The sequence below is a fragment of the Emydura macquarii genome, unplaced genomic scaffold, assembly GCF_026122565.2.
Source record: "Emydura macquarii macquarii isolate MOO-44397 ecotype Brisbane River unplaced genomic scaffold, CSIRO-AGI_Emac_v2 contig_1253, whole genome shotgun sequence".
Lineage (NCBI taxonomy): Eukaryota > Metazoa > Chordata > Testudines > Chelidae > Emydura > Emydura macquarii.
The window spans coordinates 70,318,545-70,343,430 of NW_027131390.1; the positions used below are offsets into that span (position 1 = coordinate 70,318,545).

General features: G+C 37.5%; 1 protein-coding gene across 8 annotated transcripts in view; it reads left to right on the forward strand.

The window, feature by feature from the left end:
* Window positions 1-23,068, forward strand: part of SESTD1 (SEC14 and spectrin domain containing 1) — a 102,185-nt gene extending 79,117 nt beyond the window's left edge. For all 8 annotated transcript variants that reach the window (XM_067549100.1, XM_067549099.1, XM_067549106.1 and 5 more), the window contains 9 exons: window positions 480-602; window positions 6,237-6,431; window positions 7,180-7,294; window positions 8,784-8,943; window positions 12,005-12,086; window positions 12,856-12,978; window positions 13,698-13,889; window positions 18,340-18,461; window positions 22,344-23,068. In XM_067549100.1, coding sequence (XP_067405201.1) covers window positions 480-602; window positions 6,237-6,431; window positions 7,180-7,294; window positions 8,784-8,943; window positions 12,005-12,086; window positions 12,856-12,978; window positions 13,698-13,889; window positions 18,340-18,461; window positions 22,344-22,473 — 1,242 coding nt within the window. In that variant the 3' untranslated portion in view covers window positions 22,474-23,068. The remainder of the gene's footprint in view (window positions 1-479; window positions 603-6,236; window positions 6,432-7,179; window positions 7,295-8,783; window positions 8,944-12,004; window positions 12,087-12,855; window positions 12,979-13,697; window positions 13,890-18,339; window positions 18,462-22,343) is intronic.
* Window positions 23,069-24,886: the final 1,818 nt, after the last annotated feature.

Sequence of the window (24,886 nt, forward strand, 5' to 3'; positions counted from 1 at the left end):
TATATTAAAAACATGCTTGTTCAACAAAGCAGGGAAAAAACACTCTTGTGAGCATGAAGGTGTCCGACATTCCAGCAATGTTGACACATGCACTGCAATTCATTGGTCTAGGCTAATTTAATTAGTCTGAAAATTAAATAAATTGTCTTGTCTTGTCTTAAAAAATAAGGGTTTTTTTAAATTCACTTTGACAGAGATGTGAAATGATAAATATGAGAGTGCTAAATCTTTTGCGAGCTGTCAGCTTCTAGCATGACCTGAGAGCCTAAGGTTAATGAAAAATACATTCTACCAAAGGCATATGAAATCAAGTCACTTCCAAAGTTACTTTTAAAAAAAAAATCCAACTTTTTTATTGAATTTGTGGTTCAATTACTTTGAAATGAAAACCACAAAGATAGCGTCAGTGGAAGTATTTTAAAAAGCTGTTGAGAGTATTTGGTGTATTTGTTGTCATCTAAACTATTATATCTTCACAGGTAGTGAACTGGCTTGAAGGACCTGGATCAGAACAACTACGAACCCAGTGGGGGATAGGTGATTCCATTAGAGCCTCACAAGCTTTGCAACAGAAACATGAAGAAATTGAGAGTCAACACAGTGTGAGATATTCTCCCCTCCCCCACGTTACCACATGGTTGAGTCCATGTCATTAATTGTGAACAATATATTCTAGTGACAGATTCGTAGGTGTTTTGGGCAGGCAGTGATGTATGGGGTATAAAGAGGAGTATCTGGACTGCTTTAATTACCCCTATGTCCATTAGATACAGATTTTTATGGTTTCCAATGTAGATAATAAAATCTAATTATATGCTTTTTGTCTGTGTGTAATTCATGTTGATGTTTGAAAAGCCACCATGATAATTTGTACTTTCAGTAAAAGTGACATCAAAAGGGAGAATAAGCCTGAAAAGGAACATTTTTGAAAACGTTTATGATAAGCTCTGTTAATGGTCTGGTAAATGAGATGTTTAAATTTGCAACTTATTTGGCTAGAACCTACCACTTTCAGTTATCAATGAAGATAGATTTCAGTTAACAAGATTTGAAACATAGTTTAGTTTGAAATAAAATGTTGATGGTTTATTTCTAACTTTGCTGACCAAATACTATTCTACTTTTCAATATGTCTGTTTACAGATACCTTTTGCAGACCTTTAAAGTGCAATAGAAATATCCTCTGTAACCAACTGATTTATTGTTACTGAGATTTGATTTCTCAGCATTCAGCTAGGGGAGGCCACCTACTGTTTTGTCCTTCTGTTGAACTAAACTCTCTAAATCATTTAAGTCATCTACTCTGAAAAGTGATATGTGTAAATGGCACTTTCTTACCCAAAATGTCTGATCCTTATGTGTATAGAAAGTAATATCTGCTAGCTTTAATGACAAAATAATTGTTATGCTTTATTCATGTTAGCATTGTAGAGTGACATACATAAGGAAGGCTGAGCTAAATTCTGTTCATGTTTGTGTATCATTAACAAAATGAACTAAATTCCATTTGAGGGCCAACTTCTGTCCTCAGATCCTTGCAATTCCACAAAAGACCATGGGCTGCAGAGGTGTGACTGAGGTCTGAATTTGGCCTACAGACTATTTATCACTGTTGATAATGCACAAGCAGGAAAGAACACAGGCTGGTTTTCAGTCCTAGTATGAATCTGCAGTGCTGGCAGTTAGAAAAAACATCTTTAGACTTATAAATTAAGCAAATTTGATCTGGAAATCATTGACATGTATTAAACATGGAACCCCATTTACAAAGTCGCTTTTCAGAGTAGCTCTGCACCTGAGTGTGTGTGCTTGTTTTTGCCTTCCAATCTGGGAGCATCTCCTATAATTGATCTGGAAATACACATTTGCTGTCTATCTTCTTCTCTTATTCCTTTATCATTTTCCTAATTTTCTTCAATCTTTGTGGATATTTCTTCACCCATTCCTAAGGTCAAACTGCCTGCCTGTTGGATCTTTTCTCCTCTCCACTGCTCTTCCCACCTCATCCACCACCTCCCCTCGCATTACTTTGGACATGTCTTCTATTTATTATTGATTGAATTGCTTTCATTCTGCTTTAGTTTCTGGAATATTTCTATTTGTTTTCAGTATTCTATGTAAATCCAGTCTTGAAAAAGCTACTTCAGATGTTTTGATAATAAGCAATTTGTGACCTACTTCATTGTTTCTCTGCATGTCTAATCTACTTGAGCTCATTGTCTTTAGCCAAATTTTTGCCTTTTCTTCATGGTCATGACCTGTGTGAGTCTGGCCAAATTGGGTTTAGAGCTAATCATTTGACTTAAACAGCCTTGATTAAGAATGGTCTTGTTATTGAGCAAGTGTACGTGTAATTTTAATTCTGTTAGATATTGGCAGCTTTTGCTACAATTGACCATAGGATGTGTGCGCACCAAGTTTGACAATCAGGGGATTCAAGTGTTCTGATCCTTAGCTTTTTAAGCAATCATTTTGAATAATTTGTTGTAAGACCTTATTCTGTCCTTATGATTTGCATTTAGCTTTACAGTAGAGCTTAATTTTGGTTCTGTTCTATTCATTATGTTTTCAAGCTTTTCATTAGATTGCATGAGATTTTTCTGAATATAATTTTGTATGTTGATATTTCAACTGCAGTCTTTTGGAGGTATTTCCTGGAACATTTTTAATCAGATGTCTTTAAAGATGATTCAGATTTTTTGGGGGGGGGCTAATTATGGGAAGAAACTGACATTTTGGTTTTATATTGAGCTAATGTGGCCTCCACCTTGAGTTTCTCATTTCTCCATGTGAACTCTTGCCATATTTTACTTGTCACCATGGTTTTTGTAAGAGTTTTTTTAACATTGATTTCTTCTTTTCCTCCCATATTATAAATATTTTATCACATCTGTTAGGATTGGTTGTTTAATATTATAAATATTCTCAACTGTTTAACAGTGTCCTCAGCTAAAGTTTCTTTTAACTTTATTTTTCTCCAGTGTAGCTTACTGCAATGGGTATTTAGCTTGTGATTCTTGGTTTGTAGTTTTGAGTTTGTTATAATCTTTTTATCCACATAATAGGTGCAACATAAGCAGCGACAGTACAAGATTTTTCCACATTACAATTCCAAGGTACCCCAATCCTGACCTCTAGGAGTGAGAGTCATTCTCTATGCCCACTCTTCCCTGGGCCTCTCCGAGAGTGCTAAAATGGATGCCAGGTGTGGAGGTCTGGGGCTTGATTTCAGATTTCCACAGTTTGTGCTTCATTTCTGGCAAAGTCAGACAGCAAAGAAGCTTGAACAAAAAGCCAGAATTGCAGATGTGCTTATTTCTATTAATTTTGCATGTTGTATAAGTAAATTCTATGCAAAAGATGAAGGAATAGAATAAGTTTTTAAAAATTTTGAACACCTTGTTTACTGGGCAATGACAAGATAAAGCATTAGTTACTAAATCACGTATTTCATTAGTACAACCAATAGGTGGCACTGTTCTCTTATATTAGAACTATGTAGGACGTTTGAAGGTCATTTTGTCAGTAGACCAAAATAACAAAGATGTCTAGCAGCCATGTTTGGTATTACAAATTTATAACAACATCAGATGAACACTGGATTTCTTATCTTGATATATGAAGTAGGCTTTCATTCTCTATGAACTTTTCATCATTTGAAATGTTTTCCTTTTGTAAATAAAACATTGTGACAATATCAGAAAAATCATTGGGCAGTGCTCAGTGTTTGAGAAATTAAAAAACCCTAAAGCTATATAGTATGGGTTCAACAATATAAAGGGATGTAAGGAAACATTTTGGAAACAACTTCTCTCATATAATGAAGAAATTTAAAAATAACCTGTTTCTGTATTTTGCTGCCCCGTTTTATTTGTAGGATAATATTTACTTCACTTTGCCTAAAATATTTTTCTAATGACTTTTCTAAGTTTATTGCTAGCAATAGTCATATTGCTGAAAGTAATATCATATGATTCACTGGCAGTCTTTTAATAATGATTTACATCATGCGAGGGCTTTGTCATTGTTTCTGTAGGGTACCACGAACACCTTAATGATGATTAAATCATGATGTATGTTTAGACAGTGGCATTTTTGTGCTGTACACGCAAATATTAATGGGAATGTGTTTGCAGTATTTGCCAAGAGAGAGGCTGGGTTTACAGTTTGTAACAATGGACCTCCCCCTACTTTCAAGTGGTGTCAGTAGTTTCAGAACTATATACTTTTATTTGTAAAATTTCCAACTGTGTTTAAGATAGAGCAGAGTGGATTGATTTAAATCACAAATCACAAGCAGGAAACCTTGATTTAAATAGTTGCTTTTAATTGTGTTTTGCATTTACACTTTTAGTTGTTTTTCTAAAGAGAGGGTGATTCTCATTAGTTGCTAATGATTAAAACATGTTGATTTGCAGCTAAATGTATCCTTTATGCTAAATTTTGGTGCTCCTTTTTGCAAACCAGGAGGAGAAATTATCTACGCATGTTTATTGAAGCAGTTAAATACTTAAATTTATTCAGATTCATAACTTTTACATTTTTAATTTTGTTAGAATATGGTGAATGATGCATTTTTATTTACTACATGATGATTGACTTTTTTTGCTTGTGATTTGTGTGAACCTCTGTTTGGGTGGCAATTCAAATTCAAATTACAAATTCAGTTACAAATGTACAAAACCAGTATTTTATATTTTTTATTAAATAAAACTATTTTAGAAGTGATAGATACATAAGGAAAAAAAAGCTTGTCAAAATGTATTTTGCACTTCAAGCTAACTGACATATTAAACCAAGGACGTATTATTGGTAGTTAGTTAATTAAACTGATTGTTTCTGGTCACCATGTCCTTCAAGATTTTAGAACTATCAGATCTCACCCTCTCACAAATAGTTTTTATTTATGGGCTACCTCTACACTAGAAGTTAAGGTTATGATCCCAGCTCACGCAGAGATAATCACGATAGCTCTCATGAAGCTAGCATGCTAAAAGTAATAGCGTAGCTGTGGTAGCATGGGCAGTGGAGAACAGCGGCACATGCGAGCCATCCCGAGTACATACAGACAGTATCTGGGCAGATTTGAATGTAGAGCAGCTAGCCCAGGCTGTCACTTGCCTTTGCCAGTGCTACTGTGGCTACTCTTTTTAAGACTCTAGCTTGAAAAGATGTCTGTCTGAGCTGGGAGTCACATCTCTAGTTCCAAGTTTAGACGTAGCCATAGACTGGAAAAGGAAAACAAGCTTTTCCTGCTTTTTCAACCCTCAATTAGTTTTTTAACTTTGAATGAACTAGTTATTGAACTGAAGTAGTTGAATAAATTGAAAAGAAGAAAGTATTTTCTCTGCACCTGCAGAAGAGGCTACTGCTGACAAAAGCTAGCTGGAGACAAGCTTTCGAGATACACACAGCTCTTTTTGAAGTCTAGGAAAGGTACTGAGAAAGTCACAACTAAATACAAGATCGAACAGATAGTTTTTGTATAAGTAACTATCTGTTCAATATTGTATTTAGCTGTGACACTCTCAGTACCTTTTCCAGATCTGAGGAAAACCTAAAGAAGAGCTCTGTGCAGCTGAAAAGCTTCTCTCTCACTAACAAAAGTTGGTCCAATAAAAGATACTACCTCACCCAGCTGGTCTCTCGAATATCCTCTGAGTGACATGGCTACTCCAACAACACTACATAAAAATTGGTTTATCACTTCAACAGACTGTAGTTCTAGGTGCTTAGCAAGTGACTTCTACCAGTTTAGTTTGACTTTCTTTAAAACTAGACAACAAACAAGTACAGCTTAATATTATTTTTGTATTTAACTTATATGATTTAAAAGATAAAGTAGTTTAGGCCTTAAAATAGATTGTCAGTTTCATATTTAAATTTACATATATTTATTTTTTAAAAGTATACCTGTATTTAATTTAAAATTTAAAAAAGGCAATTATTTATTTATTTACCCATTTTTAAATTATCAGGGTATTTTTTGTTTTTGATTTTATCCACCCTGATACAGGATGAGACATGCTTCTTGCCATGTAAATTTTCAAAATGCTGCATAAACCTACATTTACTACTCCTCTTCTAGCTGAAAGATTCCACTGATGTGCCAAAAAGAAAAATACACTAAAACACTCGATACATTCAGATGCCTGTCATTTTAAAAGAAATACATTTACTGTGGTGGTATTTTACTTTTAATCTTTAATCATGTGGTTCTTGCTCTTTTTTTGTAGGAATGGTTTGCAGTATATGTGGAGCTTAATCAGCAGATTGCAGCACTGCTAAATGCTGGGGATGAGGAGGACCTGGTAGAGTTGAAAGCACTACAGCAACAGTTGAGCGATGTCTGTTACCGGCAGGCCAGTCAGCTGGAATTTAGGCAAAATCTGTTACAGGCAGCACTTGAATTCCATGGTGTTGCCCAAGATGTAAGCTTGATTTAAGTGTTTACAGGCTTACTATTGACATTACTATTGATGCTCAATATCTTGTCCAAGATGTATTGAAAAAACAAAGTAACTTCTGTGAAAAATGCAAAAGTCTTCATTGATTGGTAACCTTTTAAAAATACTATTATTAAGTCTGCGGCCTTCTGTTTTGTAAGAGAAATGTATATTGCAACACTAGACATTCTGGTATGGCATTACATTTCTACAATATTTAAGTTGTAGCATAAATCATAATAAGAGTTTCAGCTAACTTCTTTTTACTTATATTTTTGATTGGCTGGGATAGTATATTCTTCAGAGTTTCTCTCTAAGATATTTTCTAGCTCTTATTTGTCTGAAGTGTTGCCAACTCATGATTTTATCGCAGGACTTCGCATTTTTTTCTTTAAAAGCCAGTTGCTGGAACTATGTAATTAGGTGATAATTTCAGCTTTAAAAATAAGTTTCTAGCCTTCATGGATGGGGAGAAAAGTTGGAAAATTTGGCATAAGTGAACCAGAAACCAGAAAGCAAAGAAAAAGAACTTAAAATTTGTTTGGTTTTTTAATCTCATTATTTTTAAACTAATCTTGTGATTTTGGAGGGCCTGACTCATGATTCTGGATCACTTGGGCTTGGAAGTACTGCTTATATGTCTTTTAAGTAATAATTGCAATTGTAATTATATCATTACAAAGAATGGTTACATACCAGATAAAAGGTTTGTCTTTATCCCTCTCTATTTCAGTTGTCGCAGCAGTTAGATGGCTTATTAGGGATGTTGTGTGCAGATGTAGCACCAGCTGATGGAGCATCAATTCAGCAAACTTTAAAACTGCTTGAAGAGAAGCTGAAAAGTGTTGGTAAGCAGAAAATTGCTGAAATGCAGAAATATACGTTATACTGGATGAATTACTTGAACGGGACAAATGCTAAGGACGTTTTTTTCCATTTTTGTTTAACTATATTAAACTTGTTTTCCCGTTCCTCAGTTCTTTCTTTACACTCTTTCACCCCTTTCTTACATATAGAAAGATCACTTCTCCCCTAACACTGCATTCTCTACTGCATATTTATGCCACGTTTGGCTATGACATGGTCTGTGATTATTTTGTATCAAAAATGATCAAAATAATATGTACACAAATGAAATATATCATTACAGTATTTACATTTAGTAGCAAACCTAGAATTTGAACCTTGGACTTCACCTCTCCTTCCCCAAACCTGGAAGGAGCAGGGGAATATACTGCATGGATTATATCCTGATCTCCCAAGAGGAAGATGAACCTCCTGTTCCCCAAAAGTGAACCCTTTATGAATGAATTAAGCTATGAATGGAATTATGTTCTGCCTACCCAGGCCTAGGATGCTTGCAATGATAAGACTTGTAATTATTTTTTTTAACAGACTCTAGATGCCATATGTTAGCTTTATTATGAAGGAAAGGGTAGTGTGTAGGAAGAGAGATTGTGGAATGAAAAGATACATTACAGTTAAAATAGCTGAAGTAATTAAATGTGAAAAGTTATTGCACATATGCAGTAATTTATATTGTATATACCCCAAATCATACACTATATTAATATGGTATTTAACAACAGATTTAACAACAGACTTTAAGGACAAGCACTGAAGGGGATTCTTCATACTGCAGAATCCAAAAGTTTCTCAGCCATGGAAAATGTATTTTAAAATCATAGCCTAGATGTTCTTTGCTTGATAGGCATTATCACTGTGATAATGCTAGACCTTTTAGAAACAGTGTAAATGTGTATGCTTAAGATTATATGCACTAATTACCTATGTATATGCTGAAACAATTATAGCTATCAAATCTCATACATTTCCTTGAAACGTATATTTATTTATTTTATGGTCCAGTGGGTAAAAAAAAACCAATCCATTTTCCCTAGCGTTCTGTAGATATTTGTAGATCTTGTACCATCTAATTGATGCTAATTGATATGTTTCAATTCAACCAAAATGTAAGGTCATACATCTAGGAACAAAGAATGCCGGCCATACATACAAATATGCAGGATTCCATCCTGGGAGCAGTGACTCTGAAAAAGACATGGGGGTCATGGTGGATAATCAGCTGAACACGAGCTCCCACTGTGATGCTGTGCCAAAAGGGGTATTGGATGAATTAAGGGGGGAATATCGAGTAGGAATACAAAGGTTATACTACATCTGTAATTAGCACTGGTTCAACTGCTCCTGACATATTGTGTCCAGTTCTGGTATCCACACTTCAAGAAGGATGTTGAAAAATTGGAGAGGGTTCCGAGAAAGGGGGAAATTAACCAGATTTAACAAACACAGGATTTTCATTTATTTTGGTTTAAGATGTAGGTCTGCAAGGTTTGCGTGAAAAAGGTCAAGGTCTTCTTGATCAGATATCTAACCAGGCATCCTGGGCCTATGGAAAAGATGTAACCACTGAAAACAAAGAAAATGTGGACCACATCCAGGGAGTGATGGAAGATATGCAGCTCAGAAAGCAACGGTAATAATAGCAACTGTAGTGGTTATGATGATTTTTACAAGCTAAGATTAGCTCAATTTTAAAAGAAAACTGATGCTGTTTTACATCAGTCTTTTGTTTATATTGGACTCCACCCTGGGATGATGGTGAAATCCTAATTTTTGCATTTGCAATTTGGGTGACTGAAATCTCATATTCCATTTAAACAGGACAGAAGTCTTATTTCCTTCTTCCCTTAGACCTGTTGCTGTGACACACTCCTGAACCCAAAGATGGCTACATTTCAGGGCTGGATGGCGTGTGTGGGTGGGAGATGAGGAGGGGTGGTACATAAGGCCATGTGCTCCCTTCTGTTCTTGTACTTAGATGCAAGTAAATATACGTTACTGAGGCCTGGTCTACACTCACAGCAAAATTCGGTGGCAGTCGACGGGAGATACGCAAGCTATGTAGGGTAACTTGTATATCTCCTGTCAACTTGCTAAATTCTAATTAGCGCGGCGTCCCCATTACGCTTCGCTGATTGGAAATGCCCTTCTGTCGATGAAGCGTTAATCTTTTTGCAGGGATGGATTTATTGAGTTGACTGGTGGATTTATTGAGTGGGTCTCCACTTCCACTCAATCGAGCCGAAAGAATCAATATGGTGGCACTGAATGAGTGAAGACATTATACATTGTCCCCATATCGCTATTTTTGAAGATATCTCCTCTTTTAGGCACTACCAGACACTCAGAGGCAATAATATGTTTTCCACTTAGAACACATGCAGTTGGGGTGGGGGAAAACCACAATGGGGTCGAAGCTAGGGAGCAGCAGATGTGTGGTATGCTCTTGTGAAGCACACCATAACTCATGCTTCATTTAATCATTACTTCTCCCTCAGAAGATTTTAATCTCTGAGGGGAGGCCTCAATTCACTAGAGCATCCCTGTTCACAAGAGCACTTAAGCAGGTATATAATTTTAAGCATATGCTCAAGTCCTGTTGATTTAAATTGAATGTTAAGCAAGGTTTAAAGGCTGTCCAGGATAGGATGTGCTTAAGTATGAATTGGGGCCTTATTTGCATTAAAGACAGTTATCTTCCTAATGTTTCTTTCCCACTGATACGATTCCTGTAGTTGCCACAGGGATGTTGCATGATACTCAGTTTGGACGGAGGTGGTCTGTGGGATCGCAGGTGTGTGAGATGAAGAGGTGGTAGTCCATGAGAAAGCCTCTCTAATAAGATGTGAGCCCCATTGATGAAAAGTTTGAAGACCCCCCCTATCTTAAATCTTTCTCCAGGACAGATCTTATACCTGATAAATCCATTCAGCTTGGTGGATCTGTTGAAGTGACAGCAGCTGTTCTCAACTGCATGATTGTTTCATTACCTTTTACAGAAATGTATTTTGAAAGTAATTTAAATGTAGGACCCCTTAATATTTTCTCATCATATCAAGAAGCCCTTTGTGTCATATAGCTGCTTTAGCCATAGCAGTCTTTGAAGCTTTTCGTTTGTTTTGAATTCATGTTCACAAATTACATCCTTTGTATACTAATCTGGCAAATGGTTTTGTTAAAATAATTGAAACTTAAACGATCAGAACTAAAAATCCACACTTTTCCTTACTGTCACTATTGTGGTTTCCACCAGAAAGAGTCAAGAAGTTTGGACAGTTAGAATTCTACTGAATTTTTGCAGATTATACTAGATAAAAGAAAATGCCCACAGACTAATCATTGAACATATTCATCTCACTAAAAATGCACAGTTTTATGGCTTATGTACATCAGCTTCCCTAACAAGAATGCCTCATCTGTAATATTACTATCTATTTTCCCCCAGGGAAAGAACAATATAGTAAGGAGCTGAATGTGAATTTTCTCCTTTCTGATGGATAAGCACAAAGGAATTTGTATGATTTTAAAAGTCCTTTAGTTAGCCTGAATAGAAATCAGGTTCAAAGTAAAATCAGACAAGGCATTAGTTTTAATTTATTTTCCCACTTGCTTTGCAAGGTTTGTTTGCAGTAGCTAGTTGTAAATAGTTTTAAGATTCCTGGTAGGTCCCAAACATGTGTGAGTAACACAATAAGAATTGTAAAATATTGGCTACTAAACCTATCAGATGTGTCATACATTTTTGAAGGTTTATTTCTAGGGATATTTTGGCTAGATCAGTAAAATTCTTGGGATCTAAAAGTCATGTTTTCTCACACTCTTACAGCAGTTGCTTCTCAGTGTAAGCATCCCAGCACTGCAGGGCACACTTAACAAAGCTCAAACCTTTAACACGTTGAAGGTTAGGCAGCCTGTTTGAAAAACACGCGTGTGCATGTGTGTCGATATCTCCTCCTGTCACTTACAAAGCTAACTGTTGCTATCATGAATAACTATCTGAATTTGTTACTGAGCTGCTTAGGATTCTGATTCTCTATATTCTACTAAATATCTTTAAAATTCAGAGGGAAAACTCATTATTTAGATTAATGTATTATAATATTGAGCTCTAGGAAGCTGAAAGGAAAGTGCTTCCAATATTTTCATATCATGACTGTGGAAAATGAATTAATTATGTCATGAGTTTAATTTTAGCTGTCCTTTTTCTGCATTAATTTTATATAAATTACATTTGGAATGGTTCCCTACAAGAGTTATAGCAAAGAAAATCATCCAAACTAATCTTAAATCTTTATGGTTCTTGTTTATGATGATTAATTTTTCTTGTAACCTTTTAAATAGTAGTTGGCTAAATATGGTGGAGGAGGGAGATGCAGATGAGTTTTAGACATTCTCTGGTTTTATCCGTCAAGACGTCTTGAAGGCAATGGTTGTTGAGTCTTCACTGTTTTTTAGTGCTGACCTGTATTTACTCCATGTTTCTTTGGAATGCATTGCAAAATCCAGTAATACACTGGCCAGGCTAGTAGCACAATGATGTATAATTATCTTTTTCAAGAAAACTGACTTCTTGATACTGTACATTTAAAAATGCATAAATTACAATATCATAGCTGTCATTTCCAGAGTATATTTAGTGTGCTGGATGGTGACTCCTCCTGTGCTGTTATTCCTAAATATTTGGGTTTCCTCAGGTGTGAGGACATGGTTGATGTACGACGGTTAAAGATGCTTCAGATGGTGCAGTTATTTAAATGTGAAGAAGATGCTGCTCAGGTAATGGCTGGTTATGGAACCTCACAGCTCTGCTATTTTCAGACACGTTTTTTTTGTTTGGACTTTGTGTGATATTCTTAAATGTGAATTTAGTAAACATGATCATACTCTTTTGACAGCATGATGCTTCCAGGTATTAAGGGCTTGTATAACATGGCCACCGTATAGCTCTTCAACCAGGCTGTGTCTTGGTACTAAATGCAAACTTTTCTCTATGATAAATCTGATTTAATTGGAAGTCTTGATTGCTACATTTCTGACTGTTACACACACAGGCAGGCACGCGCGCACACACACACAATATGTATGTATGTATGTAATCATATGTCAGGTTTTATCTTCATGTAAATTAAAATGCCTGAATTATACCTCTTTTTTTAGTCTTTATACCTCTTTAGTCCCTTCAATACAGGACTATATAGGAAGCATCAAACCCCTTCTGCAAATATTATGCTGACAAATGCTTTTTTCAATTTTAAAGTATATTTTTCTCTTATGATTCTTTTAAATTTAGGCTTTTACTTTGTTATTAATTACTTCAGAGTATTCATAAACTAGATTATAAAGAGTAAAATTATGACAATGAATAAAAGCAGATTACAAGGGGTGTGGTTATAAACAAAACACTGATTTAGTTGAGACCTTTTCTGCATTTTTGAAATGCAAAGCTGTATTTCAGTTCTATATTCAGCTTAGTGTAGTTGATGATTTTCTTTTTAATCAGTTTTAAAGCCAGTTTCTATTCTTCTGATTTACTTCTCTTTTTAAGGCAGTGGAATGGTTAAGTGAACTGTTGGATGCTCTGCTTAAGACCCACATCAGATTGGGAGATGATGCTCAAGAAACCAAAGTTTTGTTGGAAAAGCATCGAAAGTTTGTTGATGTTGCACAGGTGTGTGGTGAATTATCTTCGTTCTAGAAACTCACTTTTTGCATAGCTACAAGGAGCTTTTAACTGTATTGGGTGTAAATTTGGGGGACAATAGTAGAGCTTCCAGTGTTAATTGGTTTTGTACTTTACCATCCCTGCTTGTGTAGGGAAATACTGATGGCCAAAATCAGTAATTAGATCTAGAAATTTTTAAACCTGCAGTGCCCACAGTCTTATGACCTTTGTAGGTTCTGATGGGCACAGGAAATGCAGAGCATAAAATAAGGTTGGTGTTCAAAAAATGGGAGATGTCTGAGACAGTTTTCCTAATGAATTCTGAAGTGATTGCAACTAATGTAGCAAAAACATTGGCCAGCCATCTGGCTTATTGGTTCAGCTCTGCATTATAGTGCAAGAGACATGGGTTTCATGTCTGGTCCCAGGATATAGGATTGGTAACTGAATGTCTAAAAATCAAATCTCACATTGATGCAGAGACACCTGATGGGCACAGAAAAAATAACCAACCCCAATATATAGCCAACTATTTAGTGAACTAATTATTATTCACACAATGTGGAGATGATATATTTTACTGGACTAGATTAGTGCAAGCATGCAATGTGGAACTATATTTAAAAGAATTCATCTCATGCAAGTTTGCCTGTATTATTGCAAATTGTCCATCTATTCCGAAGCTGAAATTAGAATTTTATATGTACTCTGTTTTTTCTTTTCAGAGTACTTATGATTATGGGAGACAGTTACTACAGGCTACAGTTGTACTGTGCCAGTCTCTGCGATGCACTTCTAGGTCCTCAGGAGACACACTTCCAAGACTGAACAGAGTTTGGAAACAGTTTACAATAACTTCAGAAGAGAGAGTACATAGGTTGGAAATGGCTATTGCATTTCATTCCAATGCTGAAAAGGTGAGTTGTCTTTGGAACAAAAAATAGTTCTATTTTAGTTTAAGTAAAATGAAAAATAAACATGTAAATTAAATTTTGCTGTGTATTTATTGGACTTCAATCAAATTCTGCTTATTTTGCTTTCTATGTTTTTAAAAGATATTAAATAGTATGTTCTATATTGCAAATATTTCTTATAATTCAGCTTTTTGAAATGTAACATAAATCCCATAAAACTGTCATAAATATAAATCCATTGTCTCTTCCATTTTATCGTCATAGTCACTTAGCTTTAAATGACTTAAAAACACATGGGCACTAGTGGGCTATAAAGTCAACACTAATACCTAAGAGAGGAAGGACATTTCTGTGATTAAAGTGGTCCTTCTTCCCTACTCCTAACAATAAAAAAAGCCAGAACTGGGAGCTCAGTTCACTTACTGGCTCTGATGCTGACTTTTTTTTTTTTATTGTTAGGAGTAGGGAAGAAGGATAAAGGAGTTTGAGGTGCAAGTGGTGTTCTCGTCCATTCTCCCTGTTGAAGGAAAAGGCCCAGTAGTGACCATCGAATTGTGGAAGTAAATGCATAGTTACGCAGGTGGTATCAGAGAGAGGGCTTTAGATTCTTCAACCATGGGATGTTGTTCCAAGAAGGATTGCTAGGAGGAGATAGGATCCACCTAACGAAGAACGGGAAGAGTGTCTTCGCAGACAGATAGCCTAACCTAATGGCAGATAACCTTTGCTAATCTAATTAGGAGGGCTTTAAACTAGGTTCACCAGCGGATGGAGACCTAAGCCCAGAAATAAGTGGGGAAGTGGGATATCGGGAGGAAGCACAAGGAGGAGGGTGCAACAGGAGAGGCCTCCTGATTCATACTGAGAAGGTTGGGCAATCGGCTGGTTATTTTAGGTGCCTGTACATGAATGCAAGAAGCCTGGGAAACAAGCAGGAAGAATTGGAAGCCTGGCACAGTCAAGGAAGTATGGTGTGATTGGAATAACAGAGACTAGGTGGGGTAACTCACATGACTGGAGCACTGTCTCATGGATGGGTATAAACTGTTCAGGAAGGACAGGCAGGGGAGAAAAGATGGCGGAGTTGAACTGTATGTAAGAGAGTAGTATGATTGCTCAGAGCTCCAGTATGAAACTGGAGAAAAGCCTGTCTCTGGGTTAAGTTTAGAGGTGAGAGCAATAAGGATGATGTCGTGATGGCATCTGCTATAGACCACCAGACCAGGAGGATGAGGTACACAAGGCTTTCTTCAGTCAACTAACTAAAGTTTCCAGATCAGGGGCCCTGGTTCTCATGCGGGACTTTAATTACCCTGACATCTGCTGGGAGAGCAATACAGCAGTACACAGAGAATCCAGGAAGTTTTTGGAGAGTGTTGAGGACAACTTCCTGGTGTAAGTTCTGGAGGAACCAACGAGGGGCCGTGCTTTTGCTTGCTCAGGGAAGAATTGGTAGGGGAAGTAGAAGTGGGTGGCTACCTGGGCAGCAGTGACTATGAGATGGTTGAGTTCAGGATCCTGACAAAAAGAAGAAAGTAGAGCAGCAGAATATGGACTCTGGACTTCAGAAAATCAGACTTTGACTCCCTCTGGGAACTGATGGGTAGGATCCCCTGGAAAGCTAATATGAGAGGGAAAGGAGTCCAGGCTGTATTTTAAAAAAACTTATTGAGGATGGAGGAACAAACCATCCCAATGTGCAAAAATAATAGTAAATATGGTAGGCGACCAGCTTGGCTTAACAGAGAAATCTTTAGTGAACTTAAACACGAAAAGGAAGCTTACAAGAAGTGGAAGCTTGGACAGACGACTAGGGAAGAATGTAAAAATATTGCTCGAGCATGCAGGGGTGAAATCAGGAAGGCCAAAGCACAACTGGAGTTGCAGCTAGCAAGGGATGTGAAGGGTAACAAGAAGGGTTTCTACAGGTATGTTAGCAACCAAGGTCAGGGAGTGTGGGCCCCTTGTTAAACTGGGGAGGCAACCTAGTGACAGATGATGTGGAAGTACTCAATGCTTTTTTTTTGGCCTTTGTCTTTACAGACAAGGTCAGTTCCCAGACTACTGTCCTGGGCAGCACAGTACAGGGAGGAGGTGAGCAGCCCTCAGTGATGAAAGAACAGGTTCAGGACTGTTTAGAAAAACTGGACATGCACAAGTCCATGTGGCCAGATGCAGTGCATCCTAGGGTGCTAAGGGAGGTGGCTGATGTGTTTGCAGATCCATTGAGCATTATCTTTGACAACTCATGGTGATTGAGGGAGATCCCAGACGACTGGAAAAAGGTAAATGTAGTGCCCACCTTTAAAAAAAGGAAGAAGGAAGATCTGAGGAATTTACAGACAAGTCAGCCTCACTTCAGTCCCCAGAAAAATCATGGAGTAGGTCCGCAAGGAAAAGAAATCTGATGAGGTTCAACAAGGGCAAGTGCAGAGTCCTGCACTTAAGACGAAAGAATCTCGTGCACTGCTATAGACTGGGGACCATATGGCTAGACAGCAGCAGTTCTGCATAAAAGACCTGAGGGTCACAGTAGACAAATGACAGAACAAGGAGCAGTGGTCTCAAGTTGCAGTGGAGGAGGTCTAGGTTGGATATTAGGAAAAACGTTTTCACTAGGAGGTTGATGAAGCATTGGAATGGGTTACCTAGGGAGACAATGGAATCTCCATCCTTAGAGGTTTTTAAGGCCTGTCTTGACAAAGCCCTAGCTGGGATGATTTAGTTGGGGTTGGTCCTGCTTTGAGCAGGGGGTTGGACAAATGACCTCCAGAGGTCCCTTCCAACCCTAATGTTCTATTATTCTTCTGTGATTCTTCTATTCTGTCTTGGTATCATCTTTACCATGAAAGTAAGTGTCCCGCTACTGTGCCCAGTGGGATATCAGTCATGGTTACAAAGACGAGCATGCAGTCTACCATAATGTTGTGAGGAAAAACAGCCATTCCAATAGCTACTGCAGGACTAGTTGGGGGCTCTCAAATGCATGGGTTTCAGAAAAAGTTAGATTATGATTAAGGAAAAGGCAAATTCTTCAGAACGTGCATGTTATGATGATTTGGGGAATATTGCTTGTTGATCCTGTACCCGATTGCAGACACATGAATGTACATTATCAGTTTTATATGACTCTTTTTAGAAAAAGAAATTATGGCGAGGAGCTTAAAATCTATTTATCACCATGTAGATGTGTGGTCACAAATCCAAAATTTTGTTTTAAACCACAAGTACCTACAATTTATTGGGCACACAATGTCAATGTGCACATAATCCTGGTATGTGATAGTCAGTATTGGACACAGTAATGCATACATTTAAATTAATATTGAAGCACAGTCCTGTTGTAGAGTTAATCCATACATTCCTGACTTTCAATAATTTTTTCTTTGAAAAATATTAGTTAGAAATCATTTTGGATTTAGGGTTATTGGGAGGCTCAGGAGATTGATAATGGACTGCCAATTCTTTCATCTCTATGCTATTAATTCAGATCAAATCTAGGTCAATAGTGTCTGAAAGCTGTTTGATTCTGATGATAAATGAGAAGAGTTCAGTGGTTGGTAAATGAGTTGACTGTCTCAGTCCAGCTCTTAATGGAGAGGTGTGAAGAAATCTTAATGGAGAGGTGTGAAGAACAAGAACTCTTTCATAATTGGAAATAATTCACTGATGCATTTGTAGGCAATCTAAGTAGAAAGAAAGGGAATGGATATGCAGCGAGAATTATTTTCTCACCCATAAAGGTAGTCCTCCTAGAACTATGTTATGGTATATTGGCGGGACAGTGTGAAGAAGCTTGCACTGCTACTGCCCATACTCTCTACCAATTCAATTGATAAATCAGGACTTCAGCATTGCCAGTCTGGTGGCAGGCATTTTACAAGAACCCCTTTTCATGAAACTTTACCAAAAGAGGGAAAAGATGACTTCAGCTTTAGATGAAAATATAGAGTTAAGTACTGACACTAGGTCCAGATCCAGTATAGCAGTTCCTTCAGTCCTATGTTTTAACCCTTTCACACCTGTTGAACTTTGCAGTAGTGTCTGAAAAGCTGGTTGGAGTTCTCAGAAATAATTTGAATGGCTTATTTATTATTCATGTTCTTGTATTTCAAATCGCTACTTGGCTTGTTTGCTGGTACAGGTTACTTTTGTATGCATTTGAATATGCTGGTGGAAGACCTGGTGGTCCGTTGTGATTTTGTTGTTTTATTTATTTAGAACTACTTAGCTGTAATGTAAAATGTACTGGCGCACACTGCAGCAGCCTAGACTTAACATGAGTTAATCAATAGCTTTCTTGTTTTAGATTTTCTGAGTGTACTTTGATTGTTACAGATTGATCTTATGTAAATGTGTACATGAAGATGCATTAACTATGCTGGTTAATGTCTCCACAGAAGCTTGATACTGCCCACTGTGTTTTTTCTTTTACATTTTCTTATTGTTACAGATTTTGCAAGAATTTCCAGAGCAGCCTGAAGCCATTAATGAAATGGAGCAATTTGATGAAATTGAAGCAGTTGGGAAATCACTGTTGGACAGATTAACAGTACCTGTAGTTTATCCTGATGGGTATGGAACATGTTATTGAAATACTTCCTCAATATGCTTTTGTTAAAGTTTTACAGTGGCATCATATGCAGAGGTGATTAGTGTTGAAATTGTTCAACACATTTTTTAAATTATCTGAAAAGCAGGGTTTACAGTGAAGTTGCAAAATTTGCAGATAATACAAAATGACTCAAAATAGTTGAATCCAAAGCTGACTGCAAAGAGTTACAAAGGGATCTCAGTAAACTGGGTGAGTGGACAACAAAATGGTAGAAGAAATTCAGTGTTAAGTGCAAAGTAATACACATAATGCAAAGTCATTGCAACTATACATAAAAAAAATTATGGGGGTTTCAATTAGCTGTTATCACTCAAGAAAAACATCTTCTAGTCATTATGAATAGATCCCTAATTGTCCATTCAGTGTGGAGCAGCAGTCAAAAAAGCTAACAAAATGTAAGGAGCCATTACAAAAGGGAAAGATGATAAGACAGAAAATATCATAATGCTACTGTAGAAATCCATAATACGCCCACATCTTGAACACTGTACAGTTCTGGTTGCCTCAAGAAAGATATATTAGAAGTGGAAAAAGTACAGAGAAGGGCAACAAAAATCATTGGGGTATGGTACAACTTACATATGAGGAGAGATTTAAAAGACTGAGACTGTTCATCTTAGAAGGGAGACTAGGGGGGATATGGTAGACATACATAAAATCGTGAATAATATGGAAAAACTGAATAGGGAATTGTTATTTACCCATTCACGTAACACAAGAACTATGGGATACCCAATGAAATCAATAGGCAGGAGATTTAATCCAAACAAAAAGAAGTACTTCTTCACACAATGCACAGTCAACCTATAAAATTCATTGCCATGGGGTGTTGTGAAGGCCAAAAGTATAATTGGGTTCAGAAAAGAGTTAGATAAGTTCATGGAGGATAGGTCCAACAATGGCTATTAGCCAAGATGGTGAGGGACACAATGCCGTATTCTGGGTGTCCCTAAGCCTCCCAACTGCCAGAAGCTGGGACTGGGTGACGGGATGGGTCACTCAAAATTGTCCTGTTCTGTTAATTCCCTCTGAAGTCTCTGGCACTAGCCACTGTCAGAAAACAGGACACTGGCTAGGTGGACCATTGGCATAGTATGGCTATTCTTATGTTCTTAAAAGTTAATGTAATGAACTGTGAATCAGGATTGTTTCTCAGGAGTTGAAAAGGGGCCAGTTTTGCTCCATAGCTAGCCAATGGAAAAAAGTCAGCAATGGAACATGCCCATTGCTTTCAACTATATTATTTATTTCCATGCACTCCCTCAGTAGTGACTAGGATTGCACACAAGGCACTCATACTTTGAACTACAAGCTTTGGAGTTTGAGTGAGATGTTCTCTCCCTAAGAAGTGCTGCTGAGTAAGCAGGTAACCACATTCTGCCCTAACTGAAGTTTTCAAATTGTCTTCAGATGTAGCTCCAATTAGACACTGCTGCAATAGAAATACAAAAAGCATGCATGGGTTCTTGCTTATGTGAGGCTTGGTCTTTCCAGCTGGCTCGCTGTCTAACTTTCATGAACGTTTTAAAATTCACTAATTATATTTTAAACTTGTCTTAATTTCTTTGTCATTAAAATTTCCATTTGATGTATTGAAAACTGGTGAAATGGGTTGTCTGAAAGAAAACGCAGTTGTTGGTCAGTAAGGATTTTCCTCTAGTGATGCTTATAACAAAAAATCAAAACCTGTTAACATAAGCAAAATAGAGTACTGGAAACTGCCTCTGACAGTCACTCACAAAGTCTTTCCCCTATGACCTAGGGGCGCTTGGTGGTTGTGGTTACTTGTCAAGTTTCAATCTTTGGGGGCCTTCTTCAAAAATGGGAGAAGGTCTCAAGCAGTCATCTCCTCCTCCTCCTCCTCATCATCATAGCTCTCCAGGCAACCAGCCCAAAGACAAAGCTTATCTCAGGATCTGAAATTCTAGCAGGCTAGGCTATTCCTTCACCTCGTGGTGGGGGTGGGGCAGCTCATCACTGTTGCTTGTTGTATTTTAAAATGTTGCTCACTCCTTCTGTCTCCTTACACCTAGCTCTCAGAATGATGAAAGGATCATTTCCAGTGCAAATTATTTACTTGTAAATTGGTTGATGCTTTTGCTGCATTCCATCATTCTTGCAAATAGAAACTTATTCATCTGAATGTTTATGAATACTGGCAAAGCCAATATGAGTGTTTTATTTGTAGGAATATTTGTCTATACTTTTTCCGCATTTATTCTTCTCTGGTATCAGTAATTCATGTAATGCTGAGTGTGGTTAAGACTCATTTCACTAGGAGAAATACTACCTCTTAGGCCAAATCAGTGCTTACCTAGAATGGGTCTGCACAACTGCTTGTGTGCTCTTCCATATATATACATTATAAAGTAGACAAGTATGCTTTTTGAAGAACTGCTCTGATTTCTGTTCCTGAGTAACAATCTTACCCTTTGGTTAGAGCAATTGCTGAGTAGTTTGTATCTTGTTAATGAGATGTTGTCCATTTCAGGAAATAGACTATCTTTTCTGGATAAATTGCTTTAAAGAGCATTTGTCAACTTAAACATCATACTTCTCTCTGAACAGTTTGTATCTTCTCTTTTTGCAACACCAATGATTGCTGAAATTGAAAGCGAGGAGAGGAAAAATATTTTTATCAATTTTTTCAGTTGACTTTTTTCACTTGACATTTTTATATAGTCAGCTTCACTGTTTCCTGATATAGTTGTCAGTAGCGAAGGTATTTCTTGTTGCTTCTGTACATCTTTTCCATGGCAAAAGGAGAGAAAAAACATTCTTGTTAAGTGAGCAAGAGAATATGGTGGAAAAACCACAAGAATTGACAGGGGAACTCAGGGACAAGTATACTACCTGAAACCACTTTAAACTCATTTTTTAAAATTGATTAGAGTTCAAGTTGACAGTGTCACTATGTGATTGAGTGTGCCTTCCCTTTCTCTAACCAATTTCACTCTAACCTTACACCTCCTCTCTCTCCTCGCTTGTAAGTACTTTTTATTTTTTCCTGCAAGTGCTCAGCTTTCCTGATTAGGGAAGATAACAGCAGTCTCAGGGCAACCACTAATGGTGCTGCAATGTCATTGCTGATTTGTGTCTGTTCCTGTATGATGAAATCAAAACCCCATTAGACAGACAATGACTTTGTCAATCAGAGAGGTAGCATGTACATAAGAAAAACGTACTATTCTTTTAGCATAATCTAAATTAATTAAACAGACAGTTTTCTTTTCTTGTCGCTGTAAGCAGATGCATAATGTATTTGTGTAAATTATTGCTAGGTTATGAATTTGTATAGCACATTTTGCATATGCAGCACATACTGCAGTACAAATGACCTCGTTACTGTGTTGTAGTATTTATTAAACAAACATTTGCTTTGCTGACTATTTGGACATTAAAGTAAAAAATGCAAATAGCAATTACACATTGCTAAAAAAATGAATTTGGCAGAAGTGCCAGATTCGCCATCCGGAAGCTACAGAAGAGAGCAAAGGTAGCACAGGGAGTAGCAAAGCAAACTTACGCTGGCCTGCTAACATGCTTCATAGCTGTTCTGAAGGGACTGATTTGGTGAGTGAGAGTGTAACTCAGTCACCATATTCATTCTGTTCTTGGTTTATTTTCTTATCAGTAATAGCAAAATTGCAATTGAGGATCTGCTCTAAAACACACTGAAGTTGGCCTTTAAAATCCCAATCAGAAAAGAACCTATATTTGTATGCTGTTTCAACTTTTCAGGAGTTTATTTGCATTCACATGAAAATTCTAATGCTGTTTTATCTTTCTTTCTTTCTTTCTTTCTTTCTTTCTTTCTTTCTTTCTTTGTGTTTGGTTTTTAGTACTGAGCAGTTCTTTGGGAGCCCAAGCGATATGGCGTCTACAGCAGAACACATTAGAGAGAAGATGAAGCTAGTTAGCCTGAAAAAGCAGCAGCTGAGACAACCAGAAGCCACTACCACAGAGAGCTAATAGACTGGACCCTTATCTAGCAGCTCATAATAAGACTTCATTTGTAACCCAGCATGTCGTCTGCATATTACAGCATTTGATATAATGCATTTCATAGCCGTTATAAAAGCCTCGTCTTCAAAGTAAACATTGCTCCTCAACATCGTAACACTGTACATCTGCCAAGCCATAATTATTTAACATGCTATGAAACCATAGATTCCAAGTATTTTATCAAAAGGAACTGTAAATCTTGCACTGAAAATTTGCTGTAAAGCTTTACCCTGACCTGTCAGTTGCTTCTTAGTTAAACAGCTGACACAAGCTTTGAATGGTGCTAATCAGAATGTAGAAGTTCCACATTTGAAATAGTAGCTCTCTTTACCCCCCAGGTGATGTAGTATTTTTAGGCTGTAGGTAAACTACCTGTTTGTGTAGACAGTAGTGACCCTATAATTTTAATTTGTAATACTTTAAAAATGACCATTTCTGTTGTGCCAATATACAACCTGCCCATCAAATCTTTGATATATCAGATTCATTAAACCAATGTTTTCCTATTTGTATTGATATGTATTAAAAACTGTTTGTGCTTAATAAAAACCATCTTTTAAAAATCAAATACAAATTGGTTTTTTATGATTTATCTTCCCAAATGCGAATTCTCTGTTAGTTATACATTCAAAGGCAGTAAATCCATATTTTGATCTGTTTACAAAGTTCATATCATTCTAATACAGGGCAGTCTTACAAACCCTGTGACGTGTCCAGCCCGACTGCAACACTGTTGATGTGACAGTTATATCATAATAACTAGCCCCCGCACAAGTAGCTTTTGGCTACAGCTATGAAGACTAATGTCACAGCTAGGGGGATGGGAGACTAAGTTGTGCCCAGCTGCAACAGGTCCCCAGCCAAGGATTCACAAAGCACACTGGTGCTCTCACTACTCCCCTGTTCCCTTGGCCCAGTCCCTGACAAAACCCCTATGCTATGCCAACTCTGTGTCACAGAGGGAAATCCCTCTATAAATGGAAACACGGGATGGTGTAGAACATCCAGAAAGGGGAAAGGTGGGAATTTGGCCCAGTAACTTTTGTAAGAAAAATGGCTATAGTTTCTCAGTTCCAATTGCATCCCTGCCAGCTGTGTCTACAAATCCTTCCTACTAAAGCTGTGAGCTCAACTGCTACAACTAAAGGTTTAATTCAGTATAATTTCCTAAAAGCTGTATTGAAATTAGCTAATTGGGAAACATTTTCATGATGGCTTGGTATTACTTATATCCATCTCTGGTGACATTGTGCCATTGGACCTCTGCAAATGTAAAACCCTTACTACCAAAAGGGATGGGACCTTATATGTAGGGATGCTGAAGGAGAGAACTACGTTTAAACAAACTGTGTAGTAGCTTGTCTGTTATTGCTGCGTGCAGTATTGCTGTTTCTGTCTATGATTTCTGCTAATGAGCATCAGGCCGGGGGCTCAATGTACTCTCCCTACTAGGAAATTCAGAGGATTTGAGGGATGTCTAAAATAGTGGACCCTGAGGAGGAAGATGGGGAAACTTCCTGTACATGGATGGTGCTGTGACTAATTGGGACGAAGTCCAAGCTGTGTTCTTCCCATGTGGTTCTTGCCTTGTTGAGCTTCATGACAATTATACATACCCCTCAAGCTGCTGAGGTAGGAACAAAGATCTCAGATGAGGACAGGGTGCACACACAACTGCAGGCAGCTTTCAAAGATAAGTGATTAACCATGTTCCTTCGCAAAAGCTTTATGATTCAATATTTCTTGATGTAAATACTTTATAATGAGTGACAGCACCACAATTGTGTATATCTTGTGTTGTGATGTAGGTAGGAGCAAAGAGTACAGTGAATGGTTACATGACGGTAAGTGTTTTATCACTAGTGACCTGGAAATGACACCGAGTCAACGCTACTTGGAAGTGTAGCGAGGCGTACACCATTAACTATTTGAGCACCTGCCAGCACAGTGTGGGTGCAGTTAATTGTACTTCAGTGTGTGGAAAATATTACCAGAAAGAATACCAATGTAGGCCTATTTAGGATGTAACTTTTGCCACACAAATCAGTCTGATACTAATCAAGCCCTACAGAACATTTTTCTTTGGGATATGAGGCAAGCACCATGGACCCAGGAAGCTGTGGGAATAGAAATCAACTACTGTGAGAATCTTCTTGCCCCTTGCTGGAAGTGGACGGGGTAGGAGGGTGGGCAGCACACACAGCACCTCTGGCCTACTCCAGTTATTGGATTTGAGCAGCCTCCATCGCATGGCTCAGTCTGAGGCTTGGGAGGAAGGGATTCATCCTTTTCCTCCCCACAAACTTGGGTGTCATCTGTGATTCTGGAGGCCTAGGCCAACTCTAGGCCTATGTATCAACTGAGAGTCTGTCAGGGTTAA